General features: G+C 39.1%; 1 protein-coding gene and 4 non-coding genes across 5 annotated transcripts; 4 read left to right on the top strand and 1 right to left on the bottom strand.

The window, feature by feature from the left end:
• Positions 1 to 30: 30 nt before the first annotated feature.
• Positions 31 to 21998, bottom strand: capn3b (calpain 3b). The gene is made up of 23 exons (XM_084738107.1): positions 21483 to 21998; positions 17496 to 17565; positions 15417 to 15535; positions 14673 to 14806; positions 14113 to 14281; positions 10561 to 10644; positions 10371 to 10462; positions 9991 to 10068; positions 8709 to 8869; positions 8404 to 8573; positions 8303 to 8314; positions 6028 to 6236; positions 5835 to 5871; positions 4743 to 4766; positions 4449 to 4535; positions 3400 to 3477; positions 3236 to 3293; positions 3085 to 3149; positions 2279 to 2347; positions 2110 to 2188; positions 1289 to 1405; positions 841 to 899; positions 31 to 487 (listed from the first exon to the last, which is right to left on the bottom strand). Exons 1-23 carry the CDS (start codon positions 21798 to 21800, stop codon positions 461 to 463), a joined length of 2316 nt encoding a protein of 771 aa, XP_084594233.1. The 5' UTR covers positions 21801 to 21998; the 3' UTR covers positions 31 to 460.
• Positions 11540 to 11612, top strand: trnam-cau (transfer RNA methionine (anticodon CAU)). Its single transcript has one exon. It is a non-coding gene; the product is annotated as a tRNA-Met (tRNA).
• On the top strand, positions 12189 to 12261 carry trnam-cau (transfer RNA methionine (anticodon CAU)). Its single transcript has one exon. It is a non-coding gene; the product is annotated as a tRNA-Met (tRNA).
• On the top strand, positions 12796 to 12868 carry trnam-cau (transfer RNA methionine (anticodon CAU)). The gene has a single exon. It is a non-coding gene; the product is annotated as a tRNA-Met (tRNA).
• trnam-cau (transfer RNA methionine (anticodon CAU)) lies at positions 13296 to 13368 on the top strand. Its single transcript has one exon. It is a non-coding gene; the product is annotated as a tRNA-Met (tRNA).
• Positions 21999 to 22690: the final 692 nt, after the last annotated feature.

The following is a 22690-nucleotide window of genomic DNA, read 5'->3' as shown; positions in this document are numbered from 1 at the left end:
TCTCTACTATATTTTAAAAACTACACTCAGTTCTCATTAAGACATTTATTTTCTTCCACACTGATAGTTGGAGCTTTGCAGCATCATTAATCACATATTGTTTACAACATAGGAACTCTGGCAAGAAAGGTCAACTTTACATTTGTAAAAACATCTGTTCACCACCTCTTCTGTCGCTCTCGTAAACACTGTAGAATCTGTAAAACTGATGGTGTTTCAGGAATCAGCTTTATTATTATTTAATTAATGAGATGTCAGTCGTGTGAGAATATGCTAAAATAAAGTTGACATTAAATCTAAGTAATCAGAAATTTAAATATCACATAAAACTGAAAAACAAAAATCATCAAACTTCTAATTGACTTCAAGACTTAGATTTTGGTGGAGTTGCAGAATCTGTGCAAAAATACAAAAAATTAAGGGTCTGTCCAGGAGTTGAGTCATGAACATGAGAGGTGACTTAAGAGTACATGGTCAGCTGAAGCCACTGTGAAGAAAGCAAAAAAAAAAAAAAATAAAATATGAGCATGAGTGACCAGAAAACTTCATCTTGTGAGGAAGTCAAATCAAACAGCACTGGTACAGTTTCCATCTTTGTGAAATTTATTATAAATACTTTGTGCAGCAGAAGTGTTGATTCAACTTTATAGTCATTTTTGAAGCTGTAGTTTGTGGTGCTGTTGTACTGGACGGCAGCACGTAAGGTTTTCTGATCGTTTTCTATATCTGAAAATTAAGTGAGCTAAACATTAGCTCAGTCAGTATAATGCAATCCAATATAACAGAACCTCAAAATACAAATGCAGTCTCATGTTTTGAGAAATTTTGAAACTGGCTTACCTCCAGGACATTCAGCTTGATTATTCCATCTCCATCTTTGTCAAAAGCATTGAAAGCTCCTGCAAGAGACACAACAGATCAGTCTTCATCCATCTTTCTACAAAATTTGAGCGGATGCAGTTGGACAAAGCTGAAAAAAGGGTAAGTTAAATTGCCATGCAAAAATTTATAAAATGAGTGAAATATTCATGATTTATATCAGCAGTGATCTGTCAAAACACCAGAGTATTGCTTACTAATAAGTATGCAGATCATATTTTTAAATAATGCTCAACTAAAGTGTGACTCATGATGATTTAATGCTTGAATTAATGCAGGATGTGTCATTAATTCCTGTTGCGTGAGGTAAATCATCACACCGATAACTTCTTATCTTTTCTTTAAGGTTTATAAGCTTGTTTTTGTTCGACAGGTCTCTTGATACGACACATCAGCAGGCTGTACTTACTGAACATGCCCTCTAGCCTCACAAAACAGCAGATGTAACTGTCAAAGTCGATGTTGAGGTGTTCGTCTGCATAGCGCATGGCTATGATGTCATATAACTGGTTGTTGAGGTGAAACCCTTCGAATGTAGAAAACAAAACAGATATCAGGTTCACAGATGAACAGTTGACCAGGCTGGAGAGTACGGTGTGATTTCTGCCAAATTTAGGACAAAGCTGCGAGCAAAATTTAGAATTTAACCATTATGCAGTCTTATTATAATACTTTATGCTAATGTGCAAAGCTAATGTGGTTTAACTTCAAATTACGTTGCACCAAACTTTAAATTGAGCTTCAAATTAAGAAAGATTGACTTTAAACCTGTCTTTAAACCGAACTTTAACTGTTGCACCAAAACTTTAAATTAACAAACAATAAAACCTTTTTAAAAAGTTTTAGTTAACTATTAAACAATGCAATGTTTTATTAAGGAATAGAGAGCAGCTGAAAACAAGCACGTAAAGCATTTAATTGCACTTTAGCTTGCATCACTAATCTTGGATCTACTAAACCAAGATTAGTTTTTCATTGGGAAACAGAGCTCTACTTAAGTTTAAATCTGGATTTACTCATTTTAAATGCAGTTTTGCAAAACTCTGATTAGAACAAAAAAAAATTCAAATTCAATTATTTTTTGTTGGTGCAACCCAGTCTGAGAGTCATGAAATTTACATTTCTAGCTCTGGACTTCCATTGACTCTAAAACTGGAAATAACACAATATTCATAGAGAAACATCCAGCAGGTGGTTCTTTCTTTATGGTATTTCTTATATAGTGCTCACCTGCATCATTAACTGCATTCCTCATCTCAAAACTACTGATGGTGGAGGTTTTGTCCTTATCGTACCGTTTGAAGATCAGCTGTAAACACACAAGGAAATCAACAGCCAGATGAAAACTTGTAGGTTTATTAAACATAAGCAGAGGTTAAGGTCGGTAAAACGGTCCTACCTGCCACGCCTTGATCTTTCTCCACAGGTGTTTGAACTCCTGCAGGTTCAGCTTCCCTGTCCCATCGGTCTGACAAAGAGTCAGTCATGGAAAAACCAACACAGCCTTGTGCCGTGCCAGGTACATGTGAATTTATGTGTAGTACTTTATTTCCCCAACCATTGGATGTGGGTGAATTTGACTGTGTCATCAACAATAAGTTAATTTGTTTTTTAAAAAATTGTACAAAGGTATTTCCAGTATTTCCACGATAAACGTTCAATATTTGAAAAGGTGGCCTCTATGTGGAACAGACCTGGGCAAAAATCTAGTTAACATCTAGACAGTCAGTAGCATTTTGGTTACCATCAACAGTTATCAGACTTTTATTTTGCTTTTATATTCATCTGTAACGTCATTCACTCAGTGCTGCACATCCATGTTGTTTAGTGTGTTCTTCTTCTACTCTTGCCACTACTATAGTTGCAACCTGTATGCATGATTTATTATAGAACATCAAGTTTTGGATGTTGCCAACTAAATATTAGCCCACCATTATAAACCACTGACCATTCCATTATTAGAAATTTGGTCATTATTAGGACCTTATATCATTTGTGTCTGGCCTACAGCAGCTTGATCAACTTCTCATGTGGCCCCCCATGAGACATAATTGCCCACTCCTGATGTCAACTGACTGTTGACCATCTGTCTCCCACTAAAGATCCTCTGTCGCCTGTGTTTATGGTAGGGAGCGGTGGAGTAGCTGCTTTTCTAAAGTTCAAGTTGACACACATTCCTCCAGCTTTAACCAACTGAGAGGATACATCCATGAGGGCGATCATACTCCGACACGTCTCGAGGCTGAAACCCTCTGACTTTATTTCATTATCTGTGGAAAAGGACAGCTCGGTATGAATGATCAGCACAGACTACGGACTATAATAATAATTACCTTAACGTTCACAGTGCGCTCACGTTTGGAGAGCACGTTCTTCATGACCGTCTTGAGTTCGTTGGCACAGATCTGCATGTCCTGATAGAAAGAGGGTGTTCAAATATTACACTCAGACATCAGCATCTGTCCTGTCTCACCCTGATTATCTCTGTCAAACGCTCCCCTCTCCTCTCTGTGCACTCACCTCACCAGCAATCTGTTGGTAAATCACTCTGAAATGTTTCTCCTCTTCAGTCTCCTCCTCAGGTTCCAGTAATTTTCCCTGAGGGACAGATAAAAAGCAAGTCGTTTAAACTGTACACTTATTTTTGAAGAGTTAGAGAAAATTCATCATTCAATATTTTCTAAAATATAAAGAATCAGTCTGAAGATCAATTCTACAGTGACAAGCAGCATTAACCACAGAAGCCGTGAATTTGAAAGAGGGTTTGAAGTTTGAGGGCTTATTGGAAAGTGGAAGAGGTGAAAAGTAAAGACACAAGACATGAAGTATATTTATTTAAATAGTCTACGATTTTGAGGTACTTTCTCCCACTTTATACCTCTACTCTGAAAACATTAATGTGCTATAAATAGCAAAATTCGGGGTAATAAGTAAGGAATAATATACAGTGATGGTGATTAAAAAAAACTTAATTTCACACGTCAGTGTCCTGCACCACACTGTTGGGGTTTATTTCACAATAGTGGCTGCGTTATGTATATTATCCTGAAAATAATAAGGTTATTTATTTACTAAAAAAACAATAATTTGACACAAATATTGATAAAAAAATAAATTTTATTGATTTGAAGATTAGTTTGTTGTTCTCCAGAGTCTATGTTCAGCCCATATAGGATCAACCCATAGCAACAGTCTATTCTTCATAGCAACGGTTTAAAATTCTTAAATTCTTTCTGCACTATAAATAACACTGCATTTAGTGATTGATTATCTGTGGATGCATTTCCTTAAAGCACCAGAGGAGAGCAGCACATTAGAGGAATCCATAAACAACTTGGCCTGTGTACACTGAGGTCTTACAGGAAAACAGGTGCAGCTGAGCCACATGAGATCTATTGGCTTCAAACTCATATTGTTTTATTCCCAGGGAAGTCATTTGACCTCATCGAGATTGCATTTCAGAGCCGTCAGTCTCCAGAAGTTAGGACAGGGCAAAGGTCACCGTGAGCAATTTGCTGTGTGGCTGCACATTTTGTCTCAACAACGGCAGTTTATCTGTATTAGATTACCTTTGGTTTCTTCCTCTTCTCCCCCTGAATGCCGTCATGCTCGATTTCTTTGTTGGCTCGTGCTCTGTCTGACACAAATACAATAGGCTGGTGTGTGGGTAATGGCAGAGAAGACAAACAGAACAGAAAGAGAAAGTTAATTTAAAGTTATTATACTGCAAATAATCTACATATGCAATGATGGTACAAACGGTAACGACCAACACTAATAGCCATATATGATGGAGAGAAACAGTGGGAAAAGCAGAGTTTTAAAAACAATCTAACAAGGCTATTGCCACATGTATGCATTACCTTTTCTTTCTTAATCTTGTCTTGCTGATGGCCAATAAGACAAGGAAAGACAGAAGGACAAAATGAGATGAAAAAGGTGGAAAACACGCAAGTCTGTTAGTTACTTTTGTAGGAAGAACAATGAGTGAATGTACAGTATGAAGTGGGACAAGACAGAGACATTTCAACAGCAAGGGTTGAAGAGATATGTATGTTGCACAGTTGGGGTTTACAATATATCAAACTGAGACTAACACTGCAGTTTGAAAGTGTAGTACAAGAGAGGAGCAAGTTTGCGGCTCAGTGTGATTGCCTCCTTAAGGATAATTGATGCCCCCTCTTCAAATGAAAATACCACCTCAATTCCAAAAGAGCTGAGGCATTGCGTAAAGTGTGAATAAAAACATTATGCAATGATTTGAGACAGGTCTGGACTGCAGGCATGACAGTCTTTTACCTGAACTATTTTACTATGAGTTACTGTTGTGACACATGCAGAATGTGTCTTGGCATTGTCTTGCTGAAATAATAAGGGACATCTCTGAAAAATCACCTGGATGGCAGCATACGTTGCTCCAAAACCTGGTAACAACCTGGAAATTTCCTTGAAATTGTGCATTGAGACATGTTGTCGTTAAACTGTTCGACTATTTGCCCACAAAACCGTGATTCTTGATCCCATCCTTGCTTATGAACTTTGGAAGATGCCCCTTCCATATCCAATCATGACAGTATCTGTTACCAATTAACCTGTTTACCTTTTGAATGTCCCAAACAGGTTTACTGAGCATTCTCCAACTTTTTTTGAAATGTCTATATTAGAAAATAATAAATAAATAAATAAATAAATAAAGTTAAAAATATAATTATAGTTTATCAGTTGTTTGTACTGTATTCAATTGGAGGAGTATTTGAAAATCACTGTATTCTGTTTTTATTTATATTTTACACAGCATCCAAACTATTTTAGAAAAAAATACTGACATTACAATCCCACCATCAACAAATCATAAAAAGTGAACCTACTCAACTGTTTTTTTTCACCACTGCAATATCAATCAGAATTATCAACATATATTTTGACCCCTCTGTTTCCTCAGTCTTGTTGCAAACCTGCGTGTGGTCGGAGCCGATTTCACTCTCCGTCTCCCTGTGAGGAAAAACAAACGCGTTAAGACTCCTGGAATTCATTGATGGGCTTCATGTAAATGCTTCGCTGTATCTTGTCATTTTACTGTCAACAATTCCCCAAATAACTTCAGCTGCACGGCCACATGCAGCCGGTGACCCTCTCAGTGATCCTTACTCAGACGTGCTCTTCTTCTCAGAGAAGACCCTGAGGATGAACTCTCCCTCCTGATGGGGTTCAAAGGTCGTGGGGATGATGACATACTCTCCCGGAGGCAGACGGAATCGCTCCGTCACCTCCCGCAGGTTAATGTAGGTCTTGCATTTAGCTTTGGAGGCCGTGTACAGGAAGAAATCCTTCGACAGGTGTTGGTTCCGTCCACGCATCTATGGATGGAAACAAATCAAAGACAGTGTGAAAATAGTGACAGTTGGTAAATCGTCCGTACTGAAAAAGTATTGAAAGATAAGGAACTGTTGAAAATTTTTGGAAAATACACTTATTTGTTTTCTTGCTGAGAGTTAGATGAGAAGATTGACTCCCACTTTTATATCTGAATAGTTAATATGAAGCTGTTTAGCTTAACTGAGTCTGGCTCTGTCCAAAGGCAACAAAATCTGCCTAAAACTCACCAATTAAGACATTATGTCATGTTTGTTTAAGCCTGTACAAAGACCTGAATGCAAGTAGTCTGAATGCAGTAATTTCTTGTAGTCTTGTTATCACCATGTGGTTGGCAGGCAACTAGTGGACACTCCTGGATGTGACTATGCCCTGCCATGAAATACACCATGTCCAAAACCATAAACTACACACTACATACCCAAAATGTTCAACCGTTCAATCATTCGACATTTTTTTGTGTAAATAAACAGCAGTGTGTATCTTTCTGGACACGCTGCTCACCCTGTCACTTTCATCTCATTACATCTACATTTAGGAGTAAGACCAATATTGATAGTGTGTTGTACACCAGGTCTCTGAAACAATGTGTTAACTAATCAATCAACTGAAAATTTCCAGCCCCAAATTCTAGTAGTCGATACAATCAGTTTTATCATTTGAATCATTCATCATGCCAAAAAAATGAAAAACAAACTTCATACAAATTCTTCTTAAAAATTCTAACAAATTTCATATCAGTGGAAAGGGAATATCTTTGGGTTTTTAGGCAATTAAAATAATCCTGTTATTTGTACACAAAAAGTAATATGGTTTGTATTATAAAGTGTAGATTAAAGTTTCACAAGAGCCTGAACTAATACTACTAGTTAGTAAGTGACTTGTTAAATTTTTACAGGCGGGATGCCCTGACCTTAACCCCTAACCGTATAGTAAAAACTATATCTGTAGTCATGTCTTCTCTAAGATATTTTGTTACAGAGGTGTTCTGGGAGATGTGTTTTCAGCAGCAGAGACGTTACTGAATGATCAATGTAACATCTAGGAATATTATAGGAATACTAGCAGCAGCAGCAGTGTGTCTTCCATGACTGCATGCTGTTACTTGTCACTTTGATCATGAAGGTGACACTACTCTATAGAGTATACAGACAAGAGGATATTATAGATCCAAGACAAAAACAGATAGAAGGGCAGGACTGAAAAGGCTCAGCATTAATCTGTTTGCTAATTCAGCACCATGGACAGCGCCATGGATTTATCAATACACAGCAGCGCTGCCTGATGGGAAATTTTAAAGCATCGTACCAGAGGCTTAAAATAATCATGTTTTGTGGAAAATGATCACACACAACTCTTAACCGATAAAACAAATGTGTAACTTTAGAAAACACGGTCTGATGCCACTGGTTGCGCTGGCTGCACTTTAAAGATGCACGGTCACACGTGACTCAAAGAAACATTTATAAATTACTAATATAAAATATCTTCTCAAAGGAGGCAAATCAAAGAAAAAACATACATTTTAGAAGCTACTGTGATGTTTAAATGTTGTTCTGGAAATCTAGACTACTGTTCAATTTGTTGTGACTTTCCTCTGCCCTTTAGATGTGAGTTTTTCATTTCCCACAGCACTGGAAGGCAGCCATTGTGCAACTTGTGGAACGAAGCATGTACAGGTTGCCCTATGCTCATTTTAAGTATCACAAAATGATGATCGATTTATTGTACAGTATGGGACTTTTTGTCATTGTTGATCACATTTCAGAGCCATGGTCAGGGCCACAGATTCTGACTTATACAAACGTCAGCCAGATAAAGGATCACTGAGGCAGGAAGACTTGACTAAAATATTCAAATAATCAAGCCCTCTGCTCTGTACTATAATAGAGAGGAGGGATGGAAGGGTAAAGAGGAGGACATTTTTTGTTTTGTAATTGTATTACACCACTACACACTACACACGTACTACTGATTCAAACACACACACAAACTCGACTCTCTGGTGCTGACAACATCAATCTAACGTCCTTCTCCAAGATGGTCATACCTCCTTTGGCACCTGCAGACAAAGAAGATAAAGTTCAACTCTAGTGAATGTTTGTCAGCTTATCCACTGTCAGGTAAAGTTGTGTATCATGTGATCAGTACCTCATAGATGGAAAATCCAATGGTCAGGAATTTGGCCCCTTGATGGCGCTGCTTCCTTCGACCTTTCTGCATCAGAGCCACAACGAGAGTGCACGCCACCTGCCCGTCCTCCGAGTCATCGTCCTCCTCGTACAGCTTCAGCCGATACTGAGGGTTGGTCCAGAACGTGTCTGTGAAACAAAAAGAAAATCTGAACGAGGGGGGCATATAATACATCCTGAGAAAAAGAATTTAATCAATATTTGTTTTCAGGAGAATAAAAGCTGCAGTAAAACCTGATTAGAAAAAAAAAAATGAAGGTCTACCTGGGAAGTTCCTGCAGCCGCCAGCAGAGCTGCCTCTCACCCAGCGACCCTGATTGACCGACACCGTCCAGCTGTGTCTTTCATCACCCTGCAGCGTGTCGGGGGTCAGGTTACACATCTCCAGCTTTGTGAAGTGCCTCTTGAAATCCTCAAAAGACATCCTGGGCGGGAGCGTTAAAGAGGAAACTTGTAGGAGACAAAGACTTCCTCTGTCGTTTTTCATCATTAAAGAAGTTTTCTGGCTGTGCTGTTTTGTTTGTTTGTCATCTGAATTGAAGGTCTCAGGATAGAGGGTGCAGTGTGTGGTACAGATTGTAAAGCCCCATGTGAAAATTTTGTAATCGGGCTAAATAAATATAAATTCACTTGACTTGACCTGAAAAATAAAATGTGAAGAACATAAAACACGACTAAAACTGCATAGTGGCCATGTATGGAGGTAATCATCTTCTTCGCCATACAAAGCAAATATGGCAAAAATAAGTGAAAATGAGGAGGTTTTTTTACTAGTAGTGGTGGAAAAATGTAAAGTACCTGCGAGTGAATTGTATTGTTTCAGCCTCAAGTGGGATTGGAGCTAAATGCTAACATGCTATAAGTCTTGATTGCTACATCTTGTGTGAGGCAGCGACTGGCCAGCAGGAAGTCCAGTAATTTTCCAAGTAGGCAGGTCTTGTGAACACCTACTTTATATAGCGTATACACAGATATTCAATAGGTCATCTTAGCTGCAGAGACAGAAGGACACACTTGTTGCCAAAACATGGATAGAAATAGAAAACCTGTTCCTGGCAGTGCAGAGAGAAAGAAAGAATTTGTTGGTGGACGCTGCATAGCTTTATTTAAGCTGTCTGCAGGCGATGACAAAGAAGTGGAATTGATTCAACTTTATTTTATTTTTATTAATTAATGATTAATGAGCATGTTGCGTCAGTTTGAATTAGATGCATCAAATTTGGGCTGCTCTACACTAAATTTCTGGTGGGAGGCATCTTCTATACTGGAGAAAAATGTAATTCATATCTTATTATGAGAAAAAAAAACACAACGGAGCATGTCAGACTGAAAACGTGCATATAGTTATTAGATAATGTTATTACAGAATTAAAAGTGCAGCTGAGGCTGATGGTCTGTGGTTTGAGGATTTCGAGTGAAGCAGAGATTTTGACTTGTCTTGTGTGGCTAAATGAATGTTGTGGTTCAATAGTTGTGAGATTTCACTCTGAACTAAAGCACTGAATTAAAGATGTGAAGACGAGTGTCTCACAGAGGTTTTACTCACCAGAACTCACTCTCCTCGACAGTCTGTTTTTTTAGGTTTTCCCTGTCTGCGATGGAGATCGTCGACCATTCCTTTGAACTGTGGAAAGACCAAATCATATCAATACACACTCAGCGTAACATATAGAAACACTTTGCCACAGTACAGCATCAATCAGATCTGGGTCGCATAAAATTTCTTTTTTTTTTTTTTCAACATCAGGACAAAAGCAACACTATCAGCTATTGTTAATTCTTTCATAATAATACAACATCTATGAAGCTGGCAGATGCAGAGACATCCTACGTCTTAGTTTCACATACATGAGGAGAATTATTTGCAAATGTTATATATTTTTACAACAAGATGAAAAGCTAAATTGGCATTTCTCCAAATCTTACTCGGCAGTCCATGGTCCCTTCCACAGCACCCAACCCCAGGGATTCCTCAAGCGAATCAGGCGAACTTTGGTGTTCTTTCCAACCTCGTCACACTAGAAACAACAACCAGCCTGTCAGCATTACCTTAACATGTCTTCTCTTACAAAGAATACAACACATGCATTCACAGTAAGTGGGCATTTAAGTGTACCTCCGCCAGGCCAATGATGGAGTAGGCATGACCCTTAACCAGCCCCTGTTCGGTCCGAGCCTCCATTTCACTGGCTGAGAAAATCTGACAAACACACATCAGAGCAAAAGTCAGACGGGATTTTGAGACAAAACATCTAACTTTCATTTATAAATTTATTCAAATTTATTTATTCTGAAGTCAAGTTTTAAAAAAAATGTACTAGTGGGATACAGGCAGCGTTGAAATGTAACTAAGTACATTTACTCAAGTATAAATTTGAGGTACTTCATGACACTTCTACCTCTGCCCCACTACACTTTCAAAAATAACTGTTCCAGAAGGGTTCTTCCTGAGGGGCTGGGGTTCTACCTAGAACCATTTGCTTCTGAAGAATCCTTTTTTGCAGAAAGCGTTCTTTGTAAGACTAAGGGCTCCATTAAGAACCCTTTTCATCCAAAAGGACCCTTTTTTAGAGGAAAGAGTTCTTCAAGAAGAACTTTTTCATCAAGGGTTCTTTGTACTACAATATAAAAGGATTCTCGGTAGAATCCCCCGAGTGTGTTCTAGATATAACCCTTGGAATGTAAAAATGTTCTAGGTGGATCTCCCTGGGTCAGTTACCGTTAGCATACTTAGAGGGTGGAAAGGTTTTGGATAGAAACCCCAGAGAGAGGTCTTGGTGGAACCATTACACCACAGAAAGGTTCTCTGTAGAGCCTCTCTTAGGGGATTCTGGGTTAAACCTTTCACAGATGGTTCTGGGTTGAACCTCGAGTGTGTATCGGTCATCGAGCTGCTCTCAGTGCAGTGTCTCTCTTGCTCATCTTTGTTTGTTTTACTCTATCCAGCGTAAATCTCTGACACCATTCCTCACATTCATCCATGCACACACAGTCAGCGCTGACTGGACTGACTATCACATGTACTGACACGTCATAAAATCAAGTTGCGCCACAGTTGCAGCTGTGACAACCTGTCACGAAACATATGTTTTCGAGCCTCGTTGGCGCAGCAGGCAGCGCGTCAGTCTCATAATCTGAAGGTCGTGAGTTCAAGCCTCACATGGGGCAGGTGTTTTAAAGCCAGATCACGACACAACAGCAGGGATGCATGGTACATGTCAACAGTACGGACTGCCCTGGGCAAGTAAAACACCATATCAGGCTAGTGAGTATAGCAACTCACCTGTTCAATCAGGTAAAGACTAAAACTCATAATGTAGACACATCCACTGTATTATTATTTCTTTGTTGTAGTCTATTGTGTGAGTTCTAGGTCATCACACAGCATCTGAGGCTGATCAAAGCCTTTGTGTGAAGATTTTGGCGTGCAGATTCCTTTTCATTGTTGAGTACAGATAATGAACTGTTATTCTTCCATAATTGTTGTTTATGAGGTCACAAATGAGCTGTCTTCTTGTCTTTGCACTTCGATTTTTTTGTACCTGGGTTGGTTTTTAACTGTTCTGTTTTTTTGTCTAGTGTCTAGTGACAGCAGGTCAAGTTTTTCACTTGAGATAAAATGTCTGAACTGAACTGGTGTTCTCTAACTGGCTTTCTGGCACAACAGGTAGACATGAAAAAAATCAAGTTAAGCCACACCTGCACGTTACAATTTCCGGCAATCATATGTAACACGCTTTTCAGGCCTCGTTGGCGCAGTAGGCAGCGCGTCAGTCTCATAATCTGAAGGTCGTGAGTTCAAGCCTCACACGGGGCAGGCGTTTTAAAACCAGATCACAACACAATACAAGAGAGGAAACAAAGGGAATCACTGCTCAACAGGGATTACCTGGGTCAAATAAAATGCCATGTTCAGCTAAAAACTAGCTGCTCACTTGCTTGATCAAGCTAAACCTAATCTCTGTCAAACTGATCAATGAACCAACATTAACAAGCACTTCATTACTTCTTTGTTGTAGTTGTGTTCTTAGTCTAGACTCTGCAGTCATTGCTTTAGTTCTGGGTCATAACACAAAGAATGTAACGTTGATCACAGCCTTTGTGTGAACATTTTGGTGTGCAGATCCATTGTTGTTTCTGAGCGCATAGAGAATGACTTGTTATTCTCTGACTTTTTTTCCATAATTGTTGTTTCCGAGGTCAAGAATGAACTGTCAAGGTGAAAAGCTATTGATAACATTCTAATATGTAAAAAGGACTCTAGCTGCCTTGTTGGTGCAGTAAGCAGACATTTAAAATCCACAGCTGCGAATGCAATAACTCCTCTTAATCACGATACATATGTTTTCAAGCCTTGTTGGCGCAGTAGGCAGCGCGTCAGTCTCATAATCTGAAGGTCGTGAGTTCAAGCCTCACACGGGGCAGGTCTTTTGAAGACAGATCACAACACAACACAATGGGAGAAATACATGGAACACATCAGGGGTCAACTATATGGACTGCCCAATCTCCAGGAGCAAGTAAAATACTACTTTAGGCTACTAAATCCAGCAACCTACTTGCCCAATCTGGCTAAGCCTACATTTTTGATATTTCAAACTCATCCATGCAACTGATTGTCACATGTACTGTATGATAATTTGTTGTAATTATATTCTTAGTCTAGTCTGTTGTCGTGGCTTTAGTTCTGGGTCAATAAATTTTCAGGTTGGATGGTTATTGATCATCTTTCAACATGTGACAGAGTTCTGACCGTCTCGTGAGCACAGTAAGCAGACGTTGCAACAAATCGACTTACTCCACAGTTGCAACTATGACAACTGCTCTCACCCTCAAAACTTAAAATTTCAGGCCACGTTGGCGCAGTAGGCAGCGTGTCAGTCTCATAATCTGAAGGTCGTGAGTTCGACCCTCACACGTGGCAGGTGTTTTAGAGCCAGATCACAACACAATGGGTACATATTGAAGTTAAATAATGAGGGTGCAGTTACACAATCAAGGGGAGGGGCCATCGCCTACTGAAGTGACTGACACTTGCGGTGTTGTGACCAGTCCAATTTCACCAAAGCTGAACCCCATGTGAAGTGAAAATGCAAATTTGTGCATGTGACCCTGAAATAAGGAGAGGCCTGGTCAATCTAGCAACTCACTTTGGGCAAGTGGTAAATATGAAGTGTTTTTTTTTTCCAGAGCTGAGAATTTAAGCTCAGGACGGAGCCATCTCACTTCTCATGCCGTATCGATCGAATGGCAGGTAAAGACAAGAGTATAAGCTGAAGCGCAAGCAAGCATTTCAGTCAACAGTTTAGTTGGGTGGCAGATAAAATGAGGCGTAGACTCTAGAGAATATTTTTACAGAGGGGGACTGATTGAGAGCTGAACATTATGATGTCACAGTGACGTTGACCTTAAAACATCATCACCCTATCATTTTATTGTATTAGAACTTTGCGTGAAAGTTTTAATTAGCATATGAACTCTTGAGCTATAGCCAAAAACATCTTTTGTAAAGTCACAGTGACCTTTGACAGTTTGACAAAATACCCTCATGGCGTTCTTGAGGTTCCCAACCCGGGAACTCAGCTGTTTTCTTGCTTGCGTGTTCGCTCCTGTAATGTTGGGAATTTCATCTCTTTTCCGTGCACTTTATTTTACTCTTTTCACTCACATCTATGGAGCAGCCCATCAGCGAGCCTCTCTCAAGCGCCTTCCTCATGATGTTGCCGAGCTCTTTCGGGGCCTCTGACAACTCAAAGAACTCGGTAACTCCTCCCGTGAAATCCTCCATGGCTTCCAAGGTGTTGCCCCCTTTCAGTGCCTCATAAGACCCGTGCAACCTGAGAGAGAGGTCAATCATTCTGGTCAATGCGCTGACATGTACGTTCTGTAAGGCTTAAATTTTCACAGTGTCTGCAGCCAAGTTGTGAAACATGAAGACGGAGGAGCTGTGTGTCTAGGTACACTGCAAAAAATACATACCTTGACAAGACATTTGGTTCAAAATTGGATCTTAAAACCTTGAAATAAGGTCAAGAAAATTTGTCTGTGAGGTGAGACGTTAGTGGTTTCAGGTTTCAATCATTGTGTTTGATAGATGATCCGAAAACCATTTACAGTGGATGGATATGAAGTCCGAACTTAGCCCGGTGAATTATTAGTAGCATTATGGAGGTGACGATGTGCAGAGCTGCATGACTTAACTTTGCAGTATTAATAAACGGTGCTTACTTTGCATAAGCTTTTTCCAGAAGAGCGCTCCAGAACTCGTTGTTTCTGAAAGATTTGGTGAAAACCAGCTGGTTGTTGCAGGTGGGGATGCGGTCGTCCACAATGACATCGACCCATTCGCCATAACGCCAGAACTGAGAGGGGACATAACAGAATTTAAAACAGGAAATAAATAGGAAATAAAACAGGAAAAGATTCATATCTGTTAAGCAAAGTAAATTACTTATTTTGTTTTGTCCCTTCAATATTTTGCCTGATATTAAAGGAATAGTTTGACATTTTGGGAAATACATTTATTTTCTTTCTTAACAAAAGTTAGATGAGAAGGTTGATACCACTCCCTCGTCTGTGTCGTAAATATGATGCTACAGCCAGCAGGTAGTTAGCTTAGCTTAACATAAAGACTATAAATGGGGGAAACAGCCAGTGCCAACAACCTATAAAGATCACTAATGAACATGTTATATTTTGTTTATTTAATCTGTACAAAGCCTAGTTTAAAAAGTACAATTTGCTGTTTTTCAGGGGATCTTGGCAGAAAGTGTACTTCCAGAAATGTTGAACTATGTCTTCAATATATTGAATTAAACACTAAAGAGGACATTTCACAGTTGAAAAACAAACTCAGTCACTGCTCTATAGTGGACATCCTATCAAACAATAAAAACAAACAACAGGCACATACATATATACATGAATGTTCAGTTGTTTATTGCACAGTGTGTCAAATATCCATTGAAAAACCTGGAAATGGAAGATGCCAGCATAGTTCTCAGTGAAGCTCTGATCCGGGGGAATCACTCTGTACAGCAGCTTCTCGTTCACCGTCAGGCAGGCGATGGCAGCCAGCAGCCAGCAGTCACCTGTCAACAGCAGATTCATGAGCTACGAAAACACTTGATCCACGCATACGGCTTCATAAAGTGCCGCAGTTGTCACAGATTAAAAAGACATTGCTGCGGCTGTCAGTCAACAACAGTGAGGTTTATCGGTAAGGTTAAGGCTGATGCTCAAAGTCATTGCGGCTGAGTCAAGTGGGATGTTGTCAAAATTAAGCAGAGCGGCGCACACTTTATTTCACATGTTATGACAGGTGTGCGAGTGTCAATGTCGCTCTGCCAACTGTAGCTGGCTGTTAGAGATATTTACCAGCTGCGACAGTGTAGCTGGTATTAATATCACCTTGTGTGTCATCATGGCAAAATGTGTTCCTGGAGACGCCCACTGTAGCAGGAACTACTGCTGAAGTGTTTTTGAGTACTTGACCAACCCACCCATGTCCACCCCAACTTTCTATATCCTGCAAAGTGGTATGACCAGCAAAGGTTGTGTTGTGGGGTGAAAACATTTAGTAATTGACACACGTGCTGATTGTCCCTGTAGATTTAAGTACTGTAAACCACATGAGAGCCTTAGTGATGGTGTAACTAAAATATGAGCCTACCAGAAAACACCTGCTTATAGAATGGAGTTTGGTTTAACACTCTGTCCACTTGAAAGACCACCAGGAGCAGAGGGTATTTCACTGTGAATAATTCACATACATTGAGCTGACCTACCTCCTAATAATGAGCCTTGTAAAGAGTGTTTTCTACTTCTACCAGAGGTGTGAGTAAGTCACACACGTGTAAGTCACAAGTTTCAAGTCACAAGCAAATTCCAAGTCACTGTGGTGAGAATCGAGCAAGTTGAGTCCTTGTAAATCAGTTAAAAGACAGTGGTCATGAAAAGTTACGTTTTATTTTAAACATTAACAGAAACTGTTGCAGCCTGCTTACACTGTAACAATCTTACTGATATTTGACATTTTATGGCATCAATAACAAACCTCCTAAATGAACAACAATGGAAAGTGTAGCTCTGAAATTAATGAAGTCCTTTCAGGTCATCAGTCTTAAGTCTAAGTCAAATCTAAAGTCATGAATACTAAGTCAAAAACATGTGACTCAAGACAACTCCCTTTGCACCACATGCAATCCTGAATGATTGTGACACTATAACATCTCTGTCGACAGACAGACAAATAAACTTCTGGAAAAATACTCAAAACCGCCTCTATGCGGTGGCCTGGAAGCTCAGTTGGTAGAGCATGTGTCTCATGTACTGAAGCTGTGAGTCCTTCACAGCGGCCGCAGGTTTGACTCACATCTGCAGCCCTTCGCTGCGTGTCATCTACCCCCGCTTTCTCCCCCTTTCCTGTCATATCTTCAGCTGTCCAAACCATAAAGCCATAAAAAGGCCCACAATACACCTGTGGTAGTTCCCACTACTGTGGTTGTTTCCAGGACCACATTTTGCCATGATGACAAACATTTCCCCCGCAGGACTGTTTCTGCTAATAAAGAAGGTATAAAGAGCCGTCTTTAGCTGAGACACATTTGTCATTTTTCACCATTAAAAACTTAACTTTACAACCTTTTGTAGAGCATCCATCAGGCACCAAAAGCAGCTGAATCTGAAACATTTTCCCTGTTATGTCCTTATTTTCTGTTGTAGTATTACTTGCCGCTTTGCCAGTGTTAGCCAGCTGGCTTACACTGGCACATTTACAGAAATGTTGATTAAGATGTGTTGTCCTTATAAAGATGATAAATGAATATGAAATTAAATATAAACATGCAGGCTTTTATAAGAAACAAAATGGCAACATCTTGTCAAAAAAAGGTCCGTGTGTGCACCATAAAAGTTTGATATGGAGGGCTGGTAATCAAGGAAAGTAAACCAGTTATTTTATGTATCAAATCATACTATGTCAGCCAATTTCACATTGCCAGGCAGTATGACATAGTTTTAGATCAAAAGCGGAAATGGGTCAAATGTTACCCAATTCTCCTTGACAGATGTCGGTCCTGTTGGCTCCTCCGACAATGAACTGGGGGTTTTCACAAATTTCCTGTCATAGAGAAAAGAGAGTGTCAGGGCTTTATTTCTGAGCATGTTGCAAAATGTCAGAGTGCCAGAGTTCACATCATTATTCTCATTGTGAAATACTGTGTAAGATCAAATGAAATATGCATTATTACACATTTTAGGTGTATTGATTCAATCTGCTATTTCCCATAACAACTCAGAATGCAATGGTTTAATTGTCAGGTAATGTTGCTCCTTGGTCAAAAAAGAGGAAAATGAATTACTAATTAACTGTCTTTTTACATCAACTAAAATCTGTAAAAGTTGGCTTTGAAAGAAGGAGAATACATTCTTCATTTACAAGTAACATCATCAAGGAAACTAATTTTAAGTTCATCCATAAATTCTATCTCAGTCCCTTAAAAATGCCTAACTGTTAAATTGAATAAGGAACATTCATGCAGATTTTTGGCAGTGTCAGTCCTTGGTGTATGACTCGGCACATTCGTGTTTATTATTGTATGACTCTGCACTTAGGCGTAGCACTTTATAGTATTATATCCAGCACTCATTGTATTTTTGAACTTTAATTGTATTATTTGTTTTGTGTTGTTGTATACTTTTGTGATGTGTCGTTAATTCTGTCACTGCTTTTGTACTTTTCTGTTGTTATTTTTTCATTTCCATTATTTGCTTTTTTTTCTTTGCCTGTCTGTCTGTTTTGTTTACTTGGGCATATGGGGGAGGGCAGGAATGAGAGACATGAGGAAACTCAGTCCACTCTGTTACGATTGTATGTTTCAGTATTGGTGCTGGTTTATGGTAAACTCATTGGAAATGAAAAAGATGTTGAGAAAAGGTTGGTTTTGAGTTCATAGTCTTGTTGCCTTATTTGTTTAAAACAGAACTGCCATGATAAGAGATATTATATTTAATAGATTTTAGATTTATTTAGGCAAAACTCTTGAACGGCTGTTTAGACAACATTTGACATTTGGCCTTTTTTCTTAAATGAGATATGCATAAGAAAATATTTATATTTATTTCTGAAAGTAGGCTATAAGTAGGGTATCGGTCAACATTTGTGTCCCATAACAATTCAAAATCTGTATTTACAAATCTACAACTGACATGATTGACAATATGAGGATTTGACCCTGAAACTGGAAGCGAGTTAGAGAAATTTCTCTGACTGAGTCGGATCTGCTGGGACCGTGAAACCCCCTCTGCATTTGCTGCATATTTATGTGGAAGCAGCTGCTGGAGGTCCCCTGGTCACTACCCTTTAACCGTCTGAACAAGTGATAATGTTGTGCTGAATACAGAGAAGCCCTCACCTCATAACTACAGGCCTCTGTCATGGTGGAGTGATTGACTGTGTCTTATCATCCATCTATAATATATATTGACACATTTACTGAAGGGATTTAATGAGTCAGTTTGACTTCAGGAAGGTATTAATGATCATGATTATGCTCCAACTGTGGAACATCTCTTTTGGAACATATATTACAAGTTGCTGTGACTGTCCCTTTTTTTAACACTTGGTGTGGGACTAAATAGACAAGGAACTAATGAGACACAGGTGGACAGACAGGTGAAACCAATAGCAATCAAAAAGAGCGGGAAAAGGACAAAGACAGGAAGTAAAGACAGGACACATGAGGAAGGACCAGGACCACAAAATAAAACAGGAAACAACCAAGAAAACCATGACACTGTTGGGCCACCGGTCAAAAACAACAACATTGCAATCTTTGCAAAAGGACGTTGAAGGGCTACATAGTCTTAAGAATGACAACATATATTTCTCTTGCACAGATAATGGTTATTTTTCTTGACTATCGTATATTTTTTTGCCCCTTTTCTGGAAAATATTGGATAATTTCACCTCAGTAGACCTCTACGAGTCCTTCAAATAAAGCAATTAAAGAAGAAAAAAGGTCAAACCGTCAAAAATCAAAATGGTTCAATCATCATGGGTTAAAAAAGAGGATAACAAAAGGATAAAGATATCAGAAATCAAGTTGACCATAACTAAGGCTGTTAAAGTGCAGCCTCATGTTCTAAATTTAGATCATGCTCTACTACTGACCCCTGGATCGGATTCATGTATCACCAATCTGAGCTACACGGCAAAACCAGGATTTGTCATCATCCATTAAGCAACAATCAAATTTCAGATTCATGTTACACTGGATTTTTTTTCATTTCCATCAATCATTTCTATGTTCAGTTTGTCATTTGTTTTTACTAGTAAGAATTAAACAAAAGTTCAGATCTAAATAATGCTAGGAGAATGTAATAAATTAATGCTGTTGTTTTTTTTTTATATATTCTCCACACCAATCACATCAAACTGTGAGGAATTTACTGTCATGCTAATACTGTTCATGTAAGTGACTAAATACTCAATACTGCACTTCAGTTTAATCAAAGGCATTGATACAAAGAAACTTGATTGTTCAACATTTTAGGAAATAAGCTTATTTGTTTTCTTGCCGAGAATTAAATGAGAGGGTTGACAGCGCTCTCATGTCTGCAAATTGAATATAAAGTCAGTTAGCTTAGCTTAGCATAACAACTGTACACAAGAGCAAACAGCTAGCCTGGGTCTGTCCGAAAGAAACAACACCTCCAAAGCTCACCAATTAACACGCTGCATCTTGTTTGTTTAATCCGTAAGATAGCTGTTCCTCTTTGTTTTGTTTTGTTTGTTTCTAGTCTTTGTGCGAAGCTAAGCTAAACAGCTGCCGGCGTCAGCTTAATATTTACTGGACAGCTGCGAGAGAAGTATCGATCTTCTCATTAAACTCTCAGAAAGTGAATAAGCAACAGACCATTCCCTTAATACATCTACTTCACTAGATTTATCCGACATCTGCAGTTACTTGTTGTTTTTGAAAATGGTTAAGTAGCTCCGTCTTGACTAAAAAAGTAGCTACAGAAATGCGAAGTATGATTTACTAACTGCAATAATCTCTTTTATTGCCTTTACACGACGGATGACGGACACAGTGGAGACTGTGTGTGTTGTAAATTTCCCACATTTCTCTCCAGATGTTATCAACATCTGTAACTCATCAGTATTTAAGTTGAGTGACCACCATTTTTGTGTGTTTTAATGTAACCAATAGTCTATGTTTTAACAAGAAAAAAACAACCGTTACAAAGTTGTTTAGCTCTGCAAGGTGAGAAAATTCAGGTCAGTTGCTAGGTAACAGACATTAAAGTTGATATAGATGTTGGATTGAGTATTTAGAGATAAAATAAGATGAAGTAAATAGGATTCCTGGAGTTAGCTGGGACTTACTTCTGTATTACCAAATTGGGAGAAATCCTCAGACTTCAGATGGTAAGTGTCTGTAATACCCCGTCCCCGTACTTTTATTTTAGTAAGATTTTGAATGCAGGGCTTTTATTTTTTACAGTATTTTCACATTATACTATTGCTATATCAGTGTTGGGTCTTGGGTGAGTGTTTATGTCATTTGTCGGGTCTGCATGTCTGTCTATGAGTGTTTCTATCTGTGTCAGTGTGTTGGCAGGTACTTTGAGTCACGGACACATGTCCCTTCATGCTGTTTAACGTCTTCTGCCCAAAGTCCTGCTATCCGGGCTACAAGTCAAAACTATCACATGCAGAGTGCTGGGAGACTATCAGGCCCACTTGCATACGTATGTGTGAAAACTATGAAACTCTGAAGCCAACACTGAGTTGCCACTATTTGTCCCTGCAGAGGCTCAGAGCGTCCTCCTGTGTGAGAGTCAGCTGTTTGTGATTGTAGAAGGTGACAACCCAGAGCAATGCATCCACAAACATGCAGCCATATCAGCTTGACACCCCACCCATGCGCTGTGGAAGAAGTGATGAGACACACAGGGATTTTAGAGGACAGACACTTTCGTTTTATGTGGAACTTGGCCTCAAGGGTATGATGACGAAAGACTGGCACTCACCGAGGGACGTTTCCACTCAATCTTCATCATGGGTGTGTGACTGTAGAAGAGCGAGGAGTTGTTTGCGGGGAACAGAGGGTCTTCAAACACCACATTCTTCTTCACGTATTTGTCTCGCAGTTCCAAAAAAGTCTTAAGTCGCTTGGCATCCTTGACAGCCTCATTTCTGCTTAGAATCGCAGAGTAGATCGAGTTAGTCCCAGCTGGAGGGTAATCAGCTTTGTCATCAGGCCCGAAGGATGCTTCAGATTCATAAAGTACTTTCACCTTTGTATCCTCAACAACAGGCACTTTACCGTTATATTCCTCGTCCCCCATCGTACCAGTGAAAGCCTCACCGAGCCTTGGCTGTTCCTGTCTCAAAATAAGTGTATAAATTGCAAAAACAGAAAACACAAGTCCCTCCTTATTTTGCAGAAACAAACCTTGAACTTGCAAAACAGTCCAAAGAAATTTCCTGTGTCCTCTCTGAGTCTGATAATCACTTTTAGTTCCCTTATTTGCTTGACATTCTGTCACTGGTCATGGGCAGTCACCAACTGACAGCGTCTTACACCAGCACTCCCACTGCCAGTGTTGTGTCCCTGGTGCTGTGTGGACCTAAATATAGGCCTCTTTAAAGGAGGAGGGAGGAGGCTGCTCAAAGAGAGACCCTTACCCGGTCCCAAATTTTTGTAGGTCGCAGTGTGCTGTTCAGCTGGGGCTCTCCGAAATAAAGATATGTGGGAACGCTATTGGAGAAATGTAAAATGTATGATGTAAATCAGAGTCAAGACATGGATCCAGGGGCATTTGCACTATGCTTTTAAATATATGTGAATGCCTTTGGGATATAAGGCCTATGTTTAGTGCTTATGATTAGCAACAAATCCCAGTTGCATAAAATCACTTAGGCTAAGGTTTCCCCTAAATATTATTCTAAGGATCCCTTTGGAAGATCAATTATAGAGATTCTCCCTGAGTGAAAGTGAAAAAGAATAATAAAGAATGAAATTATAAAACAGAATGATAAAGAAATAAAATAAAGAAAAAAATCATAAAGAAGTTCAGATATTTTATATCTGATATAGGCTTTATTTAAATTCTTTAAGAAAAAAATATTATTACATTTTATTTTGTTTTCAGCTAATGAGCTCATGAAATTTGTACGAATGATAAACATTTTCTTATCCAGCTTTCTTTTCCTGTCATTTCTTCATAATGCCTCT

This window comes from Lutjanus erythropterus, chromosome 15 (assembly GCF_056507025.1).
Source record: "Lutjanus erythropterus isolate fLutEry1 chromosome 15, fLutEry1.hap2, whole genome shotgun sequence".
Taxonomy (NCBI): domain Eukaryota; kingdom Metazoa; phylum Chordata; class Actinopteri; order Lutjaniformes; family Lutjanidae; genus Lutjanus; species Lutjanus erythropterus.
The sequence above is the reverse complement of the archived record's forward strand: the minus strand, read 5'-3'. Positions and strand labels throughout refer to the sequence as shown.

Excerpts from the sequence above, each read along its gene's own strand:
- capn3b (XM_084738107.1), bottom strand. The coding sequence starts at position 21,800 with ATGGGGGACGAGGAATATAACGGTAAAGTGCCTGTTGTTGAGGATACA. Across the intron at positions 3,478-4,448 it reads AGAAGAGGAAGAAACCAAAG|GGAAAATTACTGGAACCTGA; the intron begins GTAATCTAATAC and ends TCTGTCCCTCAG. Across the intron at positions 2,348-3,084 it reads GTATGATCGCCCTCATGGAT|ACCGATGGGACAGGGAAGCT; the intron begins GTATCCTCTCAG and ends ACTCTTTGTCAG.